General features: G+C 33.1%; 2 protein-coding genes and 1 long non-coding RNA gene across 3 annotated transcripts; all 3 read right to left on the reverse strand.

Annotated features, from left to right (window-relative positions):
* Positions 1-1,550: 1,550 nt before the first annotated feature.
* Positions 1,551-2,199, reverse strand: LOC149742405 (uncharacterized). The gene is made up of 2 exons (XR_016386318.1): positions 1,985-2,199; positions 1,551-1,675 (listed from the first exon to the last, which is right to left on the reverse strand). It is a non-coding gene; the product is annotated as an uncharacterized LOC149742405 (long non-coding RNA).
* Positions 2,200-4,837: 2,638 nt separating this feature from the next.
* On the reverse strand, positions 4,838-19,590 carry LOC149742406 (DNA repair protein RAD50-like). The gene is made up of 27 exons (XM_089890940.1): positions 19,454-19,590; positions 18,755-18,868; positions 18,358-18,479; positions 17,496-17,681; positions 17,002-17,134; positions 16,354-16,563; positions 15,774-15,930; positions 15,295-15,491; positions 14,574-14,705; positions 14,108-14,188; positions 13,756-13,907; positions 13,264-13,464; positions 12,692-12,867; positions 11,872-11,987; positions 11,430-11,560; positions 10,734-10,923; positions 10,169-10,295; positions 9,895-9,983; positions 9,257-9,393; positions 8,567-8,738; positions 8,080-8,193; positions 7,267-7,394; positions 6,682-6,810; positions 6,442-6,623; positions 5,707-5,849; positions 5,521-5,654; positions 4,838-5,171 (listed from the first exon to the last, which is right to left on the reverse strand). Exons 1-27 carry the CDS (start codon positions 19,580-19,582, stop codon positions 4,994-4,996), a joined length of 3,960 nt encoding a protein of 1,319 aa, XP_089747066.1. The 5' UTR covers positions 19,583-19,590; the 3' UTR covers positions 4,838-4,993.
* A 42-nt stretch (positions 19,591-19,632) lies between these two features.
* LOC149742407 (ATPase GET3-like) lies at positions 19,633-21,411 on the reverse strand. The gene has a single exon (XM_089890941.1). The coding sequence runs from the start codon at positions 20,971-20,973 to the stop codon at positions 19,936-19,938; it is 1,038 nt and encodes a 345-aa protein (XP_089747067.1). The 5' UTR covers positions 20,974-21,411; the 3' UTR covers positions 19,633-19,935.
* Positions 21,412-21,417: the final 6 nt, after the last annotated feature.

The raw sequence follows: 21,417 nt of genomic DNA on the forward strand, positions 1-21,417 counted from the left end.
CCTCATTTTCTATGTCTAACCTCACACTATTGTTCTTATAAGTTTTTCTCTTATAGATATTTAAAATGTCATTTAGCACTAATTTTCTATTGTTGCACTTTATACTTTGATTTATTTTAAATTAACCACTGTGAAACACCATAACTCTCAAATTTTTACTTTCGTATACTTTGCATGGTCCGACTTTTACTTTATTGCAGCATGTACATTCACTTTCACCATAATTTGGTGCACATTGTTTCAGTGTTTTTTTACAACGGTCGACTGAGCTTGATCAAAAACTTTTAATGCTTCCCCACTTAAATGGAAATAGTTTGATTCAGGCGTGAATTGGATTTTTTATCTCATTCTCACCAAAACGTGCGTTCCAAATTCCCAGACAATATAGACAGCGCTGATTAGTAGGTCCCTTGGCTTAACAGTTATAGCGCGCGCTTTACTGACATCCCGGGTTCGATCCTCGCCTGCCGTAACGAATATTTTGGATTTGTTTTCTTTAATAAGAGATATATGAGACTACTATATAGTACAATGGGGGAAGATGGGACACTTAAGCACATGTTGCCAAATATTCCCAAAATCAAAATAGATGACGGTTTTTGGTTTATACCACGAATTAGTACTATCATTCCTTTATTAAGTGACACCAATTTAATAAAATATAATAAAACACACGAGGAGTTATTTAGCGATCCGCACAACAGGTGGAATTTTACAAATTCGAAAAAACACAGGATAAGATGGGACAGTTTAAAATCATTGTTAATTTTGATTATTAAGTGTATTTATAAATAGGAATATAGGTAAATAACAAGAAATAATACTGTACGCTTTGAAAATAAGGTTTAAACATACTTTTTCTTTCCTTAATGCTATAGTTTTAACATGTTGCCTATACAGAGCCATAGAAATACCAAGTAGAAATACCAAAAACTTGGGCCTAAAAGCAAATTTAAAGGTTGAAAAATGTAAAAAACATGTGTTATTTGTTTTCTGTATCAAAAAAAGGGCAAAATTAGAGCTGTTCAAGTATCTAGCTGAGGAAACAAACAAAATCTTTACTTGCGACAAACAAAAGTACTTACGCGCAAAAGGTTTTGTGCAGATTGCCACAAGAAACAATTTTCATGCTTTTACCTCAAATTCCACAATTATTTCACCATTCTGCTGGACTAATATAAAATTGTAATAACAGAAAATTGATAATAACTAGTGATAATAACTGATGATAGCACATATTGCCCAATATTTCCAAACTCAAAATACATGACGATTTTGGGGTAATACCACGAATTAGTACTATCATTCCTTTATTAATTCTCGTGCAGGAGAGAAAATTTCAAAGCTGTTTATCAACGTTTGCTTGAAGGATGAATAAGTCATTTATTCTCGTCTTGTTTGTCATGGAACTCGAACAGTTTGACATTTCCACTACCTACCGCTGTATCAATGAATGCATATTTGTTTCACCCGCACGTTGATTATAATCCCTATTTATACGAAATAACTCAACGAATGAGTAACGCGTGTTGTTTTAAGTAAAATAAACATTCCAGTTTTACGTGTTTCTTTAATTTATTTGAACTACGATTATATGTTCATGAAGAATCTCATTTCTCTTGGAGGCTTTCAGCCATCATCATGACGTCTTTAGCTGAAGCGACTTCCTTGTCCACTAAAAATTTCAACAATTTAAAAACAAGGAAAGCTTGAAACAAGTTTTGATTATTAAATGAATGTAACTTATTTAACCTGGCATGGTGGGGCACTGACAGTCGTTATATAGAACGAGTGTTCTGTTTCATACACCCCGTGCCAGCTTACGAGTTACCGTGCACGTATATGTAACTTAATTGTTTATCCTGGCGTGCCGGGGCAACGACAATTGTTATAACACGGATGTTCTGTTTCATTTCCGGCGGTCGTGATGAGTCTGTATTGTTGTTACTACAAAAGTATTTATGATTAACAAAATTAAACCAACCTAGTAAGTTTGCCAATTTTTGATTCCAATATCTGGTTGCGATCCAATGAGTAGCTTTGGATGTTTCGGCGAGAACGAGGAGTCCGATGACAAACAAGACGAGAATTAATGACTTTTTCATCCTTCAAGCAAACGTTGATCAACAGCTTTGAATTTTCTCTCCTGCACGAGAATTAACAATGATATCCCATACATCAGGCGTTACTTTTTAACATCAAATCTGCAAAAAAGCTTAGAAAAAGGCAGCGAAACCTTTTTCCATTTTATATAGAATCGACTCCAGTTCGATTTCTAGAAACTTAAAACTTTGCCATGCGGTTGAGCCGTTGATGATCCCTGTTTATATTGCAGCAAAGTTCTATATAGATTACAAATAAATACATTCGCAATCTCTTTACTTAGATACGGTTTTATAATCTTTTGAATTAACTTTGTTTGCCACCAAATGGGACGAGAAAATAGAATGAAAAGGTGTCCCATCTTCTGTCAGTTTACTCTAGATGTCAGAAAAAGTTTCAGTTGTTAAAACGCCCAATGCTGCCTCTACTGGTTCGATTCGCCGGATCTGTCAATAATTCTTAGATCCAAACTGAGATTAAAATTGTGAACAGACTGTCAATAAACGGGTAGAAATGCCAGAGCCCAATAATCCTGATGTTTCCACTGCTTCATCCAAGAAATACAGCTAAATTAAAAGGGAATTTCGGTTTGAAATACTGAAGGTTTTAATAAAAAGACAGAAAGCGGATAAAGATGACATCTTCGCCCAAGAACAGCTAAATTAAAAGGAAATTTCGGTTTGAAATACTGAAGGTTTTAATAAAAAGACAGAAAGCGGATAAAGATGACATCTTCGCTCAAGAACAGCTAAATTAAAAGGAAATTTCGGTTTGAAATGTTGAAGGTTTTAATAAAAAGACAGAAAGCGGATAAAGGTGACATCTTCGTCCATGAACTACAGCTAAATTTAAAGGAAATTTCGGTTTGAAATGTTGAAGGTTTCAATAAAAAGACAGAAAGCGGATAAAGGTGACAGCTTCGTCCAAGAACTACAGCTAAATTAAAAGGAAATTTCGGTTTGAAATGTTGAAGGTTTTAATAAAAAGACAGAAAGCGGATAAAGGTGACATCTTCGTCCATGAACTACAGCTAAATTTAAAGGAAATTTTCAATAAAAAGACAAAAAGCGGATAAAGGTGACAGCTTCGTCCAAGAACTACAGCTAAATCAAAAGGAAATTTCGGTTTGAAATGTTGAAGGTTTTAATAAAAAGACAGAAAGCGGATAAAGGTGACATGTTCCTTGTCATCTTCTCTGTCAAGTCGTAAGAATAGGCTACTATTTAACCGAATTGAAACATTAGAGGAAGCATTAGGCGTTTTAACAACTGACTTTTTCTAATATCTAGAGTAGGCTGGGGGAAGATGGGACACCTTTTCATTCTATTTTCTTGTCCCATTTGGTGGTAAACAAAGATAATTCAAAAGACTATAGAACGGTATACTTACGACTCCTATAGACCGTTGTTAATTGTTTAAAACACGGTCAGGTTGTTTCAATATTATGTGCCAAAGGTGTCCCATCTTCCCCGACCCTACTATATATCTCTTTCTGAAACAAAACAGTATTGACTCTTTTGTTTGTATGGTTGGTGCTCTCTGTTTATATTACAGCAGAGTTGTATATGGATTGTGACGTTACCAAAGTAAAATTTGGCAGCATTTATTTATATGACTGTAAATACTGTCAATTAGTCATCATTTTTCTTTTCAATTTGTTAACGGTTGGTTCAGTAGTTTGTTTATTGGTTTGGTTGTACCTGGATTGGATTTTCGGTTTAATTGCGTGCGGGCGTAAATATAAGTGTTTTGGTATAATAACACCAAAGCGGTAAAAAGCTTACAGACTTATACCACATATGAGAAAGGCAACTCGTAAAATCTGTGCCTATACCTCCAACTAAATCTCGCATCTATACCGCAGTGGGAGAATACCATGACACTCAATACGTTAACAACGAAAAAACATAAATATAGGTATTCCTGACAACATTTTGCACATATGAAATGAAGTGTATCTTGCAAGCGGAATAAATATTCATGGATGTTGTGGAAAATGGTAATCACGTGACCACCACTTCATGCGCGCGCGCAGTTTGTAAAATGAGAACGAATTTTTCGGGGAACAATTTTTTTGCGACAGAAGCATTGCTTCCTCGGGTAAAGCAGACTCATTCATTCACGCAGCACACGTCTCAAGAACACGACACGCACACCAAGTTACAGCATGTGCTTTGAAAGTTTTAATGATGAAGACATATGAATGCTCGAATGCGACATCCGAAACTTTTAACTTTCAGAGCTGGTGCATAAAGAGGGAACTAGAGAGTCCTCAATTCCAATTTTGGTCAATAGCATTAAAATTTGAACTTATCGTGCTTCTCTTTGTTCGATCAATCCGAAGTAGGGATTTTGAATTGTATAAGTAGTCACTGAGTAGGGTCCTGCCGTGTTTTTTTGCCCTAAACCATACGCACCATGCACGTTGGGTATCTGTTCACTTAATTGATATGCTTACGCTTGAAGACACAGACCAAGATGTTGGCACAGAATTTGCGAGGGGTTCTTTTGTTGTGGGAAAGACAAAGCATAAGTTTTCTTCAATTGCACTCGATCACGCTCACGAGCAAAATAAACGCGTTATTAACGTAAGCAAATACGGCGGCAATTACAACAGCTTCGAACCCGGTATTATTTGATTACTTTGCTGTCTACACCACTGACCTATAGTAATAGTCCGGCTACTATATATTATTCCTATTGTCCAAAGTTAGTAAGCCACGACTAACACATATTTTTTAGAATGAAATTATTTTTAATGAAAAGATAGGAAACAGCATTGCATAATTTGAAGGCAGTGAACTTGGCAGTTAAATATTAGCATGGCTAAAAACGTTCAACAAGAAAAACAAATGAATTATTCAGTGGCACAAATTAAATCATTCACATTTTATGTGTTAAGGGATCGAATGGGACATTTAGTTATACGGGATCTCCCGTAATCATCTTTCTCCACGCGGAAGAAATGATCCACGTGATTTGATCGACTGATGATCTCAACAAACTCCTCATCGTGAGTGATCACGACCAACTGGAAATTGCGTTGCTGAGATCGAGATTGGATGATGCTGTAAATTGTGTGGATGAGAAGTCTGTTGTTTTATGATAAACGAATGTAGTTGATTTATCCTTCTTCAGCAGGACAATGGAAGTAGTTAATGTTATGGGTATTGTTTCATACACCTCGTGCGACTTATGAGTTCTACCCCATGTTGGTGAAGTCCCGCTGCATTGCATGCCATTGAAGCTAGGATTTGGGCTACCATGCGAGGATAACCAAGTTAATGAAGTGATAATAAGAAAGAGCATTAAAAATTTACAACTGGCACCCTACAACACAATTACAATATAAATAAAGTACATTTTATGCAATATGTAAGTTGTATACAATTTTCCCAATATCCTCATAACAATTACCTGAGCAGTGCTTCAGCCAGGCTCAAAACATTCGGTCGATCTAAATTAGTGGTTGGTTCATCTAAAGCAAGAATTCCACAATTGATACAAAAAGTTTCGGCCAATGCCAATCGAATCACCAATGAAGCTAAAACCTTTCATACAATGTATGTTAGTGGCAAGTTCTCTAAAAAGCATAAGTCAAACCTTTTGTCCAGCGCTACACCTGCCTCTCATATCCATAGGAGTACCACTATAACAATACATGACAACTCTGTAATTAAATGTTCTGCGAGCAGCTGTGCTTCCACCTGTGTCCTCACTGCTGCAAATCTGTATGTACTCGATATCTGGAAATGTACATATCATATTAACATTAATACATATTCATACTTTCATTTAAACTATGAAACACATCAAATAATATGAAAAAATTTAACTTGTTTATCAACATCATGGCGAGGCAACAGCAGTTGTTCTGTTCACACTTTGTGCCGCTAGCAATTTACCATGTTTGTAACTTTGCGTTACTAAGGGGATTTTTTGTAATAAATAGGTGACTTTTTGGACAAAAGTTCATAAGTTTCCTGCCTAAGAACACTGCTTTGGGGCTGGTTACATGTCTGGTGCCGTGGCAAAGTGGTTAGCGCGATTGCTTTTAATCCAGAGGAAATGTGTCCAAGCCTCATCGCTACTATTGTAGGCGTATGTTTCCTAGAGAAAGACACTTAACAATTGCTCCAACCCAGTGGCCACTATTGGGTTGTCCAAATTATCAGCTATACATCAAAAAAAAATACTAATAATCATTCACAAAGTAACTCATAAGCTTGTACGAGGTGTATGAACACCCGTGTAATTACGACTGGTTCTTCAAAATGGTCAGGCTAGTCATACAAAAACATGCTTACTGAGAAAAAATAATTTAAGTTGAAGAATTACCTCTTCCCTTGTATGTCTCTTGCCACAACTCTCGAATAATTTTATTAATTTCATCCATTTTAATTTGATGATATTTCATAACAGCTCGATCCAATGCTTTGTAATATTTGTCCAAATCCCCAATTGCTAACTCGAGTGTAGTAGCACTAACAAGGCAATCCTTGTACCTTTTGTCGGCAAATCTGAACACAAGTGATATTAGAAATGTGCTCAAAATAAATAAACACAAAAACAACAAACTTGAAGTTTTCCCTGCTGAGTTCCTGTTGTAGAGATCTCACATTCTCACCAAGCGATTCCTGTCTTACTTTGCAACGCTCTTTCTCTTTAGTTAAGTCGGAATGCTCCTTGGTGAGCTGCCGAACCTCGCTGAAGGAGAAAAATATATTAATGTTGGTATTTTAGAAGAAAAGAAATATATATATATATTAATCTTTCCGAATACAGAAGAAAGATCAGACTAATTAAAACAAGTATGTTGTTAAAAACATGCTACGGGTAAATAATACTTTAGTAAAGTGTCGGAATAAAGCGTGGTTGCTAAACCCATAAAGCGAGGGTGTGAGCAAATGGTTTAGTCCAAAGGTCACAATTAATTTCAATGATGGGGTTAGGCAACTCATATATTGATATAAAAACAGGTTTTATCAATATGTTTGTAACATACACTGAGCCAGAATAACATTTCCAATTAGGCATGCGGACCATAGTTAATCCATACTTGCGTTAAATTCAAGAGGAGAACAAACATAAAAATGAACAACAAGACAAATATAGAAACAGAAATAAATAAGTTAAACCATGATATGCATCCAAGCAACCCACCTATCCAACTTAGCTGCGTTCATTCCTCCCAACTTTTCCTCCATCTCCAACAACTTCTTCCTCACATCTTCAATCTCACGATTCCGCTCACGAAGAGCAGAATTGTCCTCAAGGTCTCGTTGACGATCCTGCATCAAAGTTAAAAAAGGGAAATGTTCAAAATGACTTGAGAATGAATGAGCTTAGCTTTCTCAATCCCACTGCGGCAGAAAATGACGTCAATATAACACGGGTGTTCTGTTGCAGATACATCTAGGCTACTTACTACGTACCACGATTGATTTTTTTTCCTATGGCTGACCATTTGGACAACCCAATAGTGACTTAGAGCCATTTCTGTTAAATGTCTTTCCCAAGGACACATATATACACAACACATACACCCACACCTCTGGTTAATGGAAAGGCACGATAACCACTGCACACCGAACCTCATTTACCCAGAGAAGCAATATATTTTAATTTGGCTATCATTTTTTTTAAGCAATGCCTGCATACATATAATTTTGTACAAATTATTTTAAAATAAAATGCATTGTTTCGGCTAACTAGATTAACTGAATAAAAAGAATAGAATAGTATATTAAACTATATGTGTTTTCAGCAGAAGAAGAAAATGTTTCCTAACTTAAGAAGGCAGAACTATAAACACAGTGTTTGTAAACCTCTAACCAGGAAAATCGAAAAAATTTTACAAATGTTTTAAATTTAGGTTTATTTAAAAATTTCTTACATTTATTTATTTGCCACTAAACAATAAAAGAAAGGGTTGTAATTAAAGTAAATATAATTATGTTCGAAACATCAACACACCGTGCATGTAGCAATTTCCTTCTGTAAGCGAGCAATATCTGTTCGTAGTTTCTTCATTTTATTTTCAAAATCAACTATCTTACTTTCAAGTTCTTCTATTTCTTTACTTGTTCTCTGAAAAACACATTAATTTAATCAAGATAACATTTATGTAATGTGTATAAGACTGTTTAAACTTTAAAATAACAAGTAATATGTCTAATATGGTCAGTTTACACTAAAGTAAATTCATGAACTATTTTTTGCGTAAAGAGTGTTTGGTAGGTTTATAATAACAAATTTTGTGGCCACCCAAAAAGTTTTATACTTCGTAAATACCAAGAGGGTCTGAGGTGTATAAAGCCATCGTAGATAACACAATAGGAAACTGATTGTATAACTCTGCTACTTGCCCTACCATGCAAGGGTGAAAGTTGTTCCACTATACAAGAATAAGCAAGTAACAATCATAATGAAATACAAAACAATAACTCAATCTATATTTCACCTGTAACTTTGTAGGTACTGATGATTTGTTGAAATTGTCAATATTCTTATTTACTCTCTCCAATTCTTTAAGATTGTTTTGCAAAGTTTGTAAAACATCTCTTGCTTTGGTAATTTTATCATTATTAGAGCTTGCAACTTTTTTTTTCTTGCTCTCCAAATTTTCCACTTCTCTAAAAAGAAAATATCCTTCAATTTAAAAACCTGTTAACTTTGTCATTTTATAAATTTTTATTTTTAAAACTTTTCACTTATTTGCTCTGTTCCAGTGCAATAAATAGGAATATTTTATTTATCTGGTATAGTTTTACTTATTGTACTTCGTGTGGTTAAATACGTTTAATATAAGCTTTGGAAGAAATTTAGTAATTATTAAATGGAATTTTAGCTCATAATAAAAAAGTAAAAAACAGAAATAACCTAAAAAATAATAGATAAAACACAATAGAAATAGTTTACAGTGATCTTATAAGCATTGTGATATAGCCAAAATCCTTCTGAAAACAATGAAAAATGTTTTTTTAAATTAAGATGATTACGCTGTAAAATGCCAGTCATAATTTTATAAACACAATGATAAATATTGTTTTTACGTTTTAAAATAAGAATGCTGATGCACCATCCCAAAGCATTCTCATTTTAAAACAAAAAAACAATATTGCTCATAAAGCGGATAAACCATTCTACCCACCTTACTAATGGAGCAATGCTTCTTTCATTTAGTTCTATTTTACTTTTGATGTTTTGTATTTCACTTTCTGTGGTCCGTTGTAACTCCTGCAGTTGCTCACATTTCTGTAGATCTGCTGCAAGCTTTAATTTCTCAGCCTGAATTCAAACAACGTAAGGTATTATAATATTACGTATTACACGTGTAGTTCGATCAGTAATGAGATAACTTTAAAGTAAAGTATTAATCTGAAGGTATTTAATGTTGTACGTTAAGAAGACAACTGTTGCTTAAATACAGGATAACAACACTTTTCAAAATTTTAATTTATTTGCTTGGTTATTAACAAGTTACTAAATAGCTGTGAGACAATTACAGATCAATTTAAAAACCCAGGCCTTAAGATTCTTCAGTCATGACATCAGCTTTTAAAAACTGCACCAAACAAAACTAGGATAGCTTTAAAACTGGTATTAACCTTAAGAAGCTTCATGCGATACTAAAAACATGTGGCTTAAGTTTAGTAATTTAAACATTTGATTGTATTGCTTTTGGGAAAACTTTGCAGCAACTTAGGTTTGAACTTTCCTTTTTGCGATGCTGGATAAATCTATGTATGGGGAAAGTTATCTAACAACAACAGTAATATTGTCCACAACCTGAATATTGTTCACTTTTTCTTTCATTTGATGAAGAAAATTAGTTTTTGTTTCAATCATGTGACGCAGGTCATCTATTTCTTGGTTTACTACAAAAGCAACACAAGATAAAGATTATTTACAAATGGTTTTTAGAAATTCTAAAATTGTTTCATGCAAATAATTAAAAAAAACTTTTATGCTGCACTGCTTTTTTGCAATTGACAGGCAAAAATGAATGCCAACCCTTTAAAAGCTTAGGTCCTGTACACATAAATAATAAAAAATCACTTACATTTGCTTATAGCTTGAGATAAATTCCCTTTGTCCATATTCATCTGATCGAGTGTCTTGGTTGAAGAGTTAAGTGGAAGTTGCGTTTCATGCATTCCAATCTTTTCCTCGATTTCTTTAAGGTCACTCTATATAATAAACAGTAATTAAACTTTATTTTTTTAAGAATTGATATATTTTTTTATGTAAATATCTTTTTTTAAATAGAAATATACCTTTTTAATGTCAAAACAAATTGTTATACTTAAAAAAATTTAAACTTGACAAACGAAATATCATGTGATGTGGCCTGCTGTAAGACTTCAACCATGTACAACAGAAGGAATGTAATTACAACACTTGACTAGTCATCATAGACCAACTAATTGGGTAATATAAACCCTGGCTTTATCACATAGAAGTTAAGGGTGAAAGTGGACAAAAACAAAAGTATTAAAGAAAAGCTTAACTATATAAATATAAAACTTTATTTTAATAACCTTTGTCTTTGCCAAATGATCTATTTTTAAATGTAGTTTATGTAGGTGGCTTGTTTACCTTTATATCATCACAACTGAGTTTCTTACTTGCAATGAATGAATCTGTGATACATCGGGCAACAAACGTTTTGCTGTTGATTCTTCTTCTTTGATCTTCTGCCATCTTTCTTCCGCTTCCTCCAAATCTTTCTCTGCATCGCTAATCTTGGATGACACACTCGTGAAAGTTCGTTCCAAATCCGGGAGATCTGAAGTTTGCAATCGATCCAACTCCATCCTGGTATATAAGTATGATGCATCACATTTAAGAATCGTATCACAGCCAGCCTGCCTCTAACCCAGAGGTAATGGTTTTAAAGCTCGTTGCAGCTACCATTGTGTGTATGTGTGTGTGTGTGTGTGTGTGTGTGTGTGTGTCTGGGCAAGACACTTATCAGCTATTGCTCCAAGCAAGTGCTGGCCACTAGTTTAACCAAACTGTCATTCAGACACAAAAACCAATCACCCACAAAGTTACATATGTGGTAACTAGTACGCAGCCATGAAGTGAATAAAACAGAACTGTCCTGTTTAATGACTGCCGTTTTTTTGCCTTGCAACGATAAAGTAAGTTACAAATATTGACATATCAACCACTATTTTATAATAGCTAAAAATATTATTTTTATTTTATATGTTTTATAATAAAAAACTATAACATATAAAGGAAAATCTTTATATACATAAATAATGTAAACAAAATTAGCAAATTATAAAGTAAATAAACAAAAACATTCAACTGACTTGATTGGTTTATTGTCAAGCAGAACTTTATATCTTGCTTGCTTGCTTGTGAGTTGTCTTTTCTGGCTTGCTAATTTTTCAGGAGCCATGTTTAGTTTTGTTTGAAGATCTTCAACTAATTCATCAACTTCCTGGAAAGTAAATATTCTTGTATGAAATTCAAGGGAAAACACACATAAGGAATTGAAGAGGAGAAGTTGGTTCATGATTGTACATTGCAGTTTACCCATGTTTAAAGTTTTAACTTTTAAATTTATTTTTGTTGGGTGACAAAAAATTATGCAGAACATACATAAATTGGTCAAAAAAATAAAAAATGACAAGAAAAAGTGGGACAAAGAAAGGGTGGTAAAATTTGCCAGGAAAGAATATTTCTGAAGTGAATTATAAGGTTTTAAAAGTTTGCAAATAACCACTGATGTATATATTAATAAATACATACCGAAGTTTCCTCAAAACATCGCATGCAAATTGGACAAGCTGCTTCTGACTTATCAGTTTCATTTGTTAGTTTCTTTATAAATTCCCGATACATGTATTGGATACCGTCGGCAAGACCTGTTGAATATTTTAAGTTTAATTTAAACCTTATTTCAAAAGTAAAATCTTAATATTTATAAAAACAACTTTAACAAACTTGGAGTTTAAAGCAGTTTCCTTACTACTTTTACTTAGAACCTTTTTTGTAAAAAAAAAACTTTATGCTAAATTCAGTTTGTTTTCTTCCCTAATAGCATAAAATGAAAAATAAATTGCACATAATAATTTTGGCTTTACTGCAAAAGTAATTGTGATAGCCCATTGAAGGTAATAGTACAGTTAATACGTTAATGGTCCATCCACATCTTGGCAAAGTGTTTAGCACCCCTTCCTCTAACCCAGAAGGTATGGTTTCAAGGTTCGTCAGTGGTATTATTGTGGGTGTATTTCTCTATAGGCAAAACACAATGACAACTTCCCCAACCAAGTGTTTACTAGTGCATTTTCTAAACAGTTAGCCACACAATAAAAAAAATCTAAAAATGTTATAAATAATGATTGCCCGCCAAGCAAGAATAACAAAGTTACATTTATTCATTCATTCTACACTGGGGTATAAATGATGAGGACCTTGATGTGAGAAATGATTCAATTTTGGAATCATTTAAATATGTGTACCACACAAATTTTTCTTTTGTTTCTGCACCAAACAAAACTAACAAATTAAACAAGTGTGAATGGAACAAACAGTTATTTAAATAATACAAACTACAACAAACCACCTTTGCTTCCTTGTAATTCTTTTATTTCTTTATCAAGTTGCGTTAAATCTTGTTCCAAATCATCACTTCCACAAACATCATATAAAGTTTCGTTTAATTTTTCTTCTCTTTTCTTTTTTTCCTTAATCTGATTTGAAACCATCTTCTTTTTGGTGGAAAACTCAGTAAACTCTGATCTGAATAATATTTATAAATTCAAGCATTTTTCATTTTTCAAAGCTAAACATTCATGTTAAAACAATGTAGTACTAAACATTCATGTTAAAACAATGTGTATTATTAATATATTACTTGGTTTAATGACCAGCAGATAAACCAGGAATTTTAAACTTTTTTCTCATTTATGATGACGCTATTTTTGGTGAAACTAATGGTTTAAAGTTGTGAAATAAATACAATACATAAACTATAAATGTATGCAACTTGTTTGGCCTTTTGAGATAAAGAATCGACAGTCGTTATAGCATAGGTGTTCTGTTGCATACACCTCATGTCCGCTTACAGTATCACACATCGCATGTCGTTGGAAAAAAATATTCTTCTTTTTTTAATAAATCATTTTTCACTCAAACCTCTTCCTATCAAAATGATCTCGAGAAGATCTCACTTCCTCCTCCTTACTCCTGATCCACCGCATCATTTTCATTTTATCAGGGAATGAAGAATGAGATGCAAGCCCAAGCTCTTCAAGATGACGTTGACACTTTCTCTTCAGTTGGTCGATAAGATCTTCTTTTGATTTCTTCTGCTTTTTCATCATTTCCAATTTTGTTCTGATGGTCAAATAAAAAAAAGTTACTAACACTAAAATTAATTATAAAGTAGGTTTGAAAAAATCAAATAAAAAAATAATCCTAAAATTGTACAAAAAGTACAAAAATAAACAAAAATTAGTTATAAAAATAGGTAGAAAAATAAAACTTGATTTAATGTAATTTAAAAAGTTGTATTATTTAAATATAATATAGGCTAGTAAATTTATATATAATAAGTATTTTTTATTTACATAAATAATAAAGTTAAATCCTACATGCAATCTAAGTTAACTCAATGTAAATAATCACCTGATTTCTGAGGATTTTTGCATTGAATAAATATCTGCATCAAGTTGTTTAACTTGTTGTTGTAGTCCAACCATCTCTTTATTCTTAACAATTATTGTTCCTTTCATTTCTTCTACTTGGTTCGACCTTTCAGCTTTCTTCAGTTGGTCTTCCTAATAAAGCAAATATCACATCAAACATTAACAAAGTTATCAGCGCTGTGGTCCAATGGTCACGGGCCCGCATTGTAACCAAAATATACCAGGTTCAATACTCAATGATGCTACAATTGTGGGCATGTGTACTTAGGCAAAACACAGTAGTAGTTATACTCGCCTAATACTGCAGTTAAACAAAATAAAAACTAACGTACTGCTTGCTGTAGTTGATTTTGAAGAACATCGAGTTGCCCGTTGTCTGCAGCCGATTGAAGTCGATTCAAATCTCGTGTTGTCTATAATTAGCAGTTTATCAACTAGCTGATAGATCAAGGTTTTGCTATATCTATTACATCATGTGTTTAATGTATAATACAGGTGGGATACATTATATACATGTTGTACTTTTTATAAAGCTTTTCTGTTGTTTGATTATTCTATTTTTCAACAAACAATAAAAAAATTAAAAACAATAAACCTATATAATCTTTATTAAAAACCAATATAAATCTGAAAAGTAAAGAGATTTTTTAGAGGTTATAGAAAATGCATGGCAGCATCAGATTACAAGTTTTTCTTGGCCTTGCATTTCAAACGAAGAGAAAAAATAAAGCCTGCAAACAATGTTGAATGCATAATTTTGTTAAAGGTTGAATGCATAATGTTGAAAACTTTTCTTACCCGAGCTTTCTTCTCCTTTAACTCCATAAGATTCTTCTTCAAATGTTTATTTCCTTCTTCAAGTTCAACTTTCATTTGCCAACTTTCTTGATAACTTTCTTCAACTTTATTCTGCTCACCATCAAGTCGGATCTGAAAATAAAATTTTGTAACTTGCTTTATTCTTGCGTGGTAGGAAATGACATTTTTTATAACTTGGCTGTTCTGTTTCACCACAACACGTGCCACCTTATAAGTTATCATGTGATGTTTTTTCTATATGGCTGAAAAATTGGAAAAAAATAGTGACTACTTGGTTGGAGAAATTGCCGGTAAGCATCTTGTCTAAGCACACATGTTCCTACAATGGTACCAGCAATGAGTCTTGACTTTCAGGTTAAAGGCAGATGCGCTAACTTGTGTACCATGGCACCGGACGTGGAAATGCCAAATTTTAAGAGTAAAATGTGAAGTCATTATGCATGGTGGCGGGTGCACAATATTACATCAGTGTTATAACTTTAAGTTCCTGCTAGATGAGGATAAGTTAAGCACTGACCACTGTGACCAGTTTTAGTGATTATTTATTTTTTACACCTATTAAATTACATTGGTTTGCATTAACCTTAATTGACAAAAAGCAACCTAATCTAATGTGTGAGGTCTTATGGTGCAGCACAACAAAAATTCCAGAATGTATTACTTATTTAACCAAAACAACAAATTGTTAGCGTAAACATACCTTTAAACTTTGCAACTTATTTTCTTCACTATCTGCATGTGTTTGGAATAAATGAAGAAATGCTGTAGCTTCCTGAGAAGACAAGTCACTCCCAATATAAGGAAGACTGATGTTGTATTCCTCACTCGAACCACGGATCAGTTCATCACGATGTTTTCTTTGTTCCTCCGCATTTTTAACAACTTGCTGTAATTTACCTGAATAAATAAATTCTTTAAACATTCCTACAACTTAGTAATCAAATTATGGGTTGTCCAAGTTATCAGCCACAAGCTTAACTTAAAATGTTTTTATATGTACATGGACACATGGTAACTCACAGGAGAGCATAACCTATAAAATAGAATACTTCACTTTTAAACCTATAATAGGTCACCTATGTTATAAAAGCTGTCGTTGCCCTGCCACGTAAGGTTTGATGAATTATAAACATTTTGTTTAAATACCATTGATGCGTTACCAAGCAGTAACTGCTCTACCTTGTTCAACTGAATATTTCATTTTCTGTTTTGAAAAATCATTAATCTGTTCCTCCAAAGGTTGGAGTTGACGTTCACAATCAAGTTGTTGGCTTCGTTTCCTATCCACAATCTTTTCCTGATCATTTTGAAGTTGAGCAAGTTGTTCATCAGTTCCCTGCAATATAAAACAAACACATATTTATATATGGTGTAATGTTAACCTATGTTTGATGCAGGATTTGGCTGTTATATGGTATTTATGAGAGTCTACCGCTAAGCACTTTGGTTGGCAAGCCTTTAACCCCGGTTCAAGGTTCATTGCTAATAACTTTGTGATTGTATGCGTGGAAAGACACTTGACAAAAACTACTCCAACCTAGTGGTCACTTTTAAGATGTCTAAACTGTCAGCTTTTTTTTAATTATATATACTTTTTTAAAATTATATATATGATATTTATAAAAAATATCTAAGTGTTTAATATAACAATAGTAAAATATAGGCTATGATATACACACATATAAATATAATCTATTTTGTTTAGTTATTTTAACCAGATTATATAAATTTCATTTGTAAATTTAAATTTTTTACTCACATGGAAAGTGTTTTTGATTCTTGATTTTAATTTTTTCTCATCGTCCAGCATTTGTTGCAGCCGACTCTTTGTCGCCTCCACCTGGCCACTCATAACTTCAATTTTTGATTGCTTTCCTCGTAACTCAATAATATGAGTTTCAAGCGGTTTTATTTGTTGAGTAATTTTTTCTACACTGACTTTTGAAGCTTGCAACTTTGTCTCTGTTGTCTAAGAATTAATTTTGTTTAAAATATTCTAACATGTAAACTATCTGGAAACATTTGCATTAACGGAATTTTTTGGACAGACCAAAACTATAAGGAATAAAGTCCACATGATATATACATATATATATAATATACATATTTAGACCTCAATACAGTGTGGTGGTGCTTTTTGGTGCTGACGTCACACAATGTCACAGTTACCGCACTGAAGCTGAATAGAATATCGAAACATTGGTACAAAAAAAATATTATACAGAAGACTTATACTACATGTATTTTAGGTATGACATTGACAGTTATAGTTATATTGCTGTCTTTTATTTATATTGTTATTTTAAACGATAGGAACAAATCTAAATGAGTAATAAAAAAGTTATTGTTTTGTAATCCTTCTACCATATTTATGATATTACTACCTCTTATTGAATCAAAATTAAACCTGCAGATTTCTTCTTTTTTCAGCAGCTCCCTCACAATGTACTTTTAAATGTGTCGATTCAACTTTATTATCTCGTAAGTCGGCTTTTTGACTTTTTTGTACTTTACGTATTTCTTCTAACGCTTTTATGTACCTGCAAAATGAAAACATAAATGTTTTTCTTGTAACAAAAACCCCTAATTTACAACAATATATTATATTTAAGCTATTATATATTGTATTATTGCTGTTGCTACAAGCACAATTCATTTAAAAAAGATTTACCAAATTTAACATTTAATTAATAAAACCCAGATTTTGGCTGTTGTGCAGCATACAGCAAGCCTACACGCGCTGTTATGACAGATAAAACATGGATTCAAACAAGTAACTTAAAACAATTTTTATTCTAAAAAATTAAAAAAACATTTTTAACACTCCTAATCGGCTTAGAACTTTTCAATACGGTAGAAAATTTTTAAACATAAATACAAACTTAAAAACTAAAGATCAACCTTGTTGCAGCAAATATGTCGTCAAACTTCTGTTTTACAGATTTTCCTTCACTTAGTGGCCAGTTCGATTCCTCCTGATGACAAAATATGACGTGTTCCAACACCGCTTTCGACACACCAAGCTCTTCAACCATTTGTTTATTAAGTTCAGCACATTTTGAAGTAAGATGAACGACTTCATCATTTCTGTATCAAAGTGTTTTGCAAAAAAAGCATAAAAATATAGTTAGTTAGTACAGTGGTTAATCAGAACTTTCTCTAAAAGCAAGAACATAGTTTGTGTTTTTCGCTGGTGTGATTGCAGTAATTTTGTACGTTTTTAAATTTGCCCCCTATTAGGGATGTTTAGAATGTCTACTGAACATCTTTAAATCTTTTATTTTACCACAGTTTCTAGCCATCATTGTTTTATAATTTGCATATTTGATCATTTTTTGAATAGCAACTACTGTGGATAGATAGCAAATGGTCAAAAAGATTATGGACAAGCCATTGTTTCCAAACGTATAAGCAGCTTTGGTATTTAAACCTAACTTAAAACATTGCAGCCGCCAGTCAGTATTAAGTTAAGCAATCATAGTAGGTGCAGTAGACGTTATTATTTTGTTTGATGTATTGTTGAGGGTGGTAACTGGTAACCGTTTTAATCTATCTGAAAAGGCCGAGTATGTTGGAATAAAGGTCTTCGTTGATCCAATTATGTGTTTATCACTAATAAGACTTTCAATTCTCCCAATGGACTGTGTTATTGTGAGGAGCTTTGGTATACCTGACAAACAGGTTAATCTTAAACTACAACTTATGAATAAGTTGTGAGAGTCTGAGCGAGGTCAAAGGTGTAAATTTTTAATTACTGTTATACCTTTTCTTGCTTAACACGCCATCCAATGTTTTAAACTGAATACTTGAAGCTTTTTGAATCGCTATCATACTTCTTTCCACCTGTATCAGGTGACCTTGTACATTACGACACTGTAAGCGTACCTAGCAAAACATGAATCCCATAATCAACACACAGAACATGGTTTTAAACATTTGTTTTTTTAAAAGAAAAAAATACTTTAATTAAACTAATTAAACACCAGTCGTGAAAGTTTTTCCAAAACAAAGCAGGAAAGTTTTTAAAAGTCTTGTGTCTGGCTTCTTAAATTTAAGCTGGCTGTTTCAAGTAATGACTATTTTCTATTTGCACAGAGCATGGCACAACAGGTGGGAGAACTATATTATAATATACATCAATACTTTTCAACTTTTCATACCTTAGCTTTTATTTCAGTTTCATTCGCAAACTTTGGGTCATGTACAAATGCTCCTCCCTTTGTGTTTTGTGGTTGATCACCAGTTGTGGCGTATTTTAAACACTCAATGATTGTCTGGAAGTTATATGCCAAAATAAGAAACTTTTCAAAAGTTTTATATAATAGTGCATAGTGCTCAATAAACAGATAAATATATTTGTTTACGCATTTCTAAAATACCATTTCAATTCCAGATTATATTATAGTCTAGTCGATCAGTGTTGGTTACACCTTGTTTTGTGCACTATTTAGCATCGAACCCATCATTCTTCAGTTATGATGACACATTGACAGTGTATGCGTACTTAGGTAAGACACTTTACCAACATTGCTTTAACCCTGTAGTCACTAATGACCCTGGCCTAAATCCCAGGCCCCTACACGCTAGGCATACAACAGAGTAGGACCTTACATCCTCCCCTAGGTAAAATAAAAAATCTTTGGAATGCACTGCATTAAATAAATCAGCTTACATAAATCAGCTAACATATATACTATGGGGTAAGATTGAATACCATTAGCAACTAAATTCCATATTTATAAATATGTTCATCGTTTAACACAAAATTAAACAAGCAAAATAAAATGAAAACATTAAAATCTTACCCCACCCTGAAATAAATAAATATCTTATCAAATAAATATATATCTTAGTCTTACTGTTTTTCCTGCTCCATTTGGTCCAACTAATAATGTAAGTGGATGTTGAAATCGAATGACTTGTTGATCTCTATCATCAGGACCAAATGCCCGAATTCCCATAATTGACATTTTATCTATCATCGACATATTGATATATTTTCAATAAACACCAGCCACCCTACCTGCTACCCATATACTTCTGTTAACATAATTTCTATCATAACCAAATGTACACAAAGTTTTAGTAGGATGACTTAGAATAGTTGCTTTAAACTCATTTGTTTATGTTTGAGTACATTTTACACAAAGTCAAATATTTCACTTGTATGTAGTCAAACCAATTGAAACAGTTAAAAGATATACAATCAGTTCAAAAATTACTTTGATAAAAAGTAAATACATATTATATAGATTAGATATATTACTTGTAACGAATTCACTTTCATAATATATATATATTATTCTTTACAAGTTCATGACAGTTGTAATCCAAACAGTGTTTATTCAATGCTGTATGGGACAACCAGGTGTTGGGAAAATGCTTTTACTTTATCCACCCCACGAACTTCACTTTCGAGCAGTGGAGTTTTAATAAGGTGGAAATCTTCATACAGGTCTTCCATCTGTTCCAGATACTTTCCCTGTAGCTTACATCGTGACTTGCACAAACCACAAAGCTGCCCATCGCTACTTTTAGGGAAAAGGATTTGGTTGGCAATTATGTTATGTGTGTCGATGCCAATCTTAGCCAACTCTTGAATCAAACGCTCGGTTTCATAAAGTGAGAGAAACTCAGCAATACAAACACAAACAAAGGTGGTTTGATTTGGATCTTTAAACTGCTCGTTAATTGATTTTATGGTTGGTAAGATATCCATGAGTTTAGCAGCCATTGAATCTGTGTTAATTTCATCTCCCATGCCAGTCATTTGACCAATTTGTGAGATAAACGGCGTTAGTGTGTTTTTAACTTTCAAAAGCTTTCCTAAACCTTTCTCCACGACTGCAGGGAACTTAAGCAACCTCAATGTGTGCCCGGTAGGAGCTGTATCAAACAACACAACATCAAAGTTCATTGCTTGCACAAGTCTCATAACCTCTGCGTAACTCATTGCTTCATCAATGCCTGGGAAGGCAGATACAAATTCCTGGATCAACTTTTTACCAGCCCCAAGTATTCCAGTATCATTGCTCATCAATTCATCTGGGATATCGGCAATTCCGAGGTTTGGATCAATCTCCATAGCAAACAAGTTGTCAAACCCATTTACTTTCGTGGGAACTTTAGAAAACTTTTGAGAAAATGCATCAGACACATTATGAGCTGGGTCAGTTGATATAATCAGAACATTTTTGCGACACTTTGTAAGTTGCACAGCCAGGCTACAACTGCATGTAGTTTTTCCTACACCACCTTTTCCGCCAACAAATATCCATTTAAGAGACTTTTGGTCAAGAATATTTTGAACAGTGGGCTGAAGTGATTCTTCACCAGATGCATCATAAAATTCCTCATCAAGATTATTTGAGTTGCTCATTGTGTATAATATATATATTATATGTCGCTAAACAGTAAATTCTAAATAAATGAGTAAATCAGGTTGGGAATCACACTTACCCGAAGTTTTTTGTGTGTTTACAAACACATTTTAAAGATTTATGAATGTTTTAATTCAAAGTATTGATTACAACTACTTATGTCATGTGCATGAATTTTCATATCCTACTAAATAGGACTATTCCGCGGACCTTTGGGGTGGCCTAAACCCAGTATTTCAAGAGAGATCGTTATAAACTGTGTACAGCAGATATAAACATGTTTATATACGGACTCTGGTGTACAGTACACGTGAGTACATGAAGCAAAAAAAATAGAGGGATTTAAAATATATTTCCACAGCTTTTGAATTATTTTTTATATATTTCCATAGCTTTTGAATTAACTTAATGTAACTGAAAAACTTGAATTCCTTTTAATAATA

Source organism: Ciona robusta, chromosome 1 (genome assembly GCF_009617815.1).
Source record: "Ciona robusta chromosome 1, ASM961781v2".
NCBI lineage: Eukaryota > Metazoa > Chordata > Ascidiacea > Phlebobranchia > Cionidae > Ciona > Ciona robusta.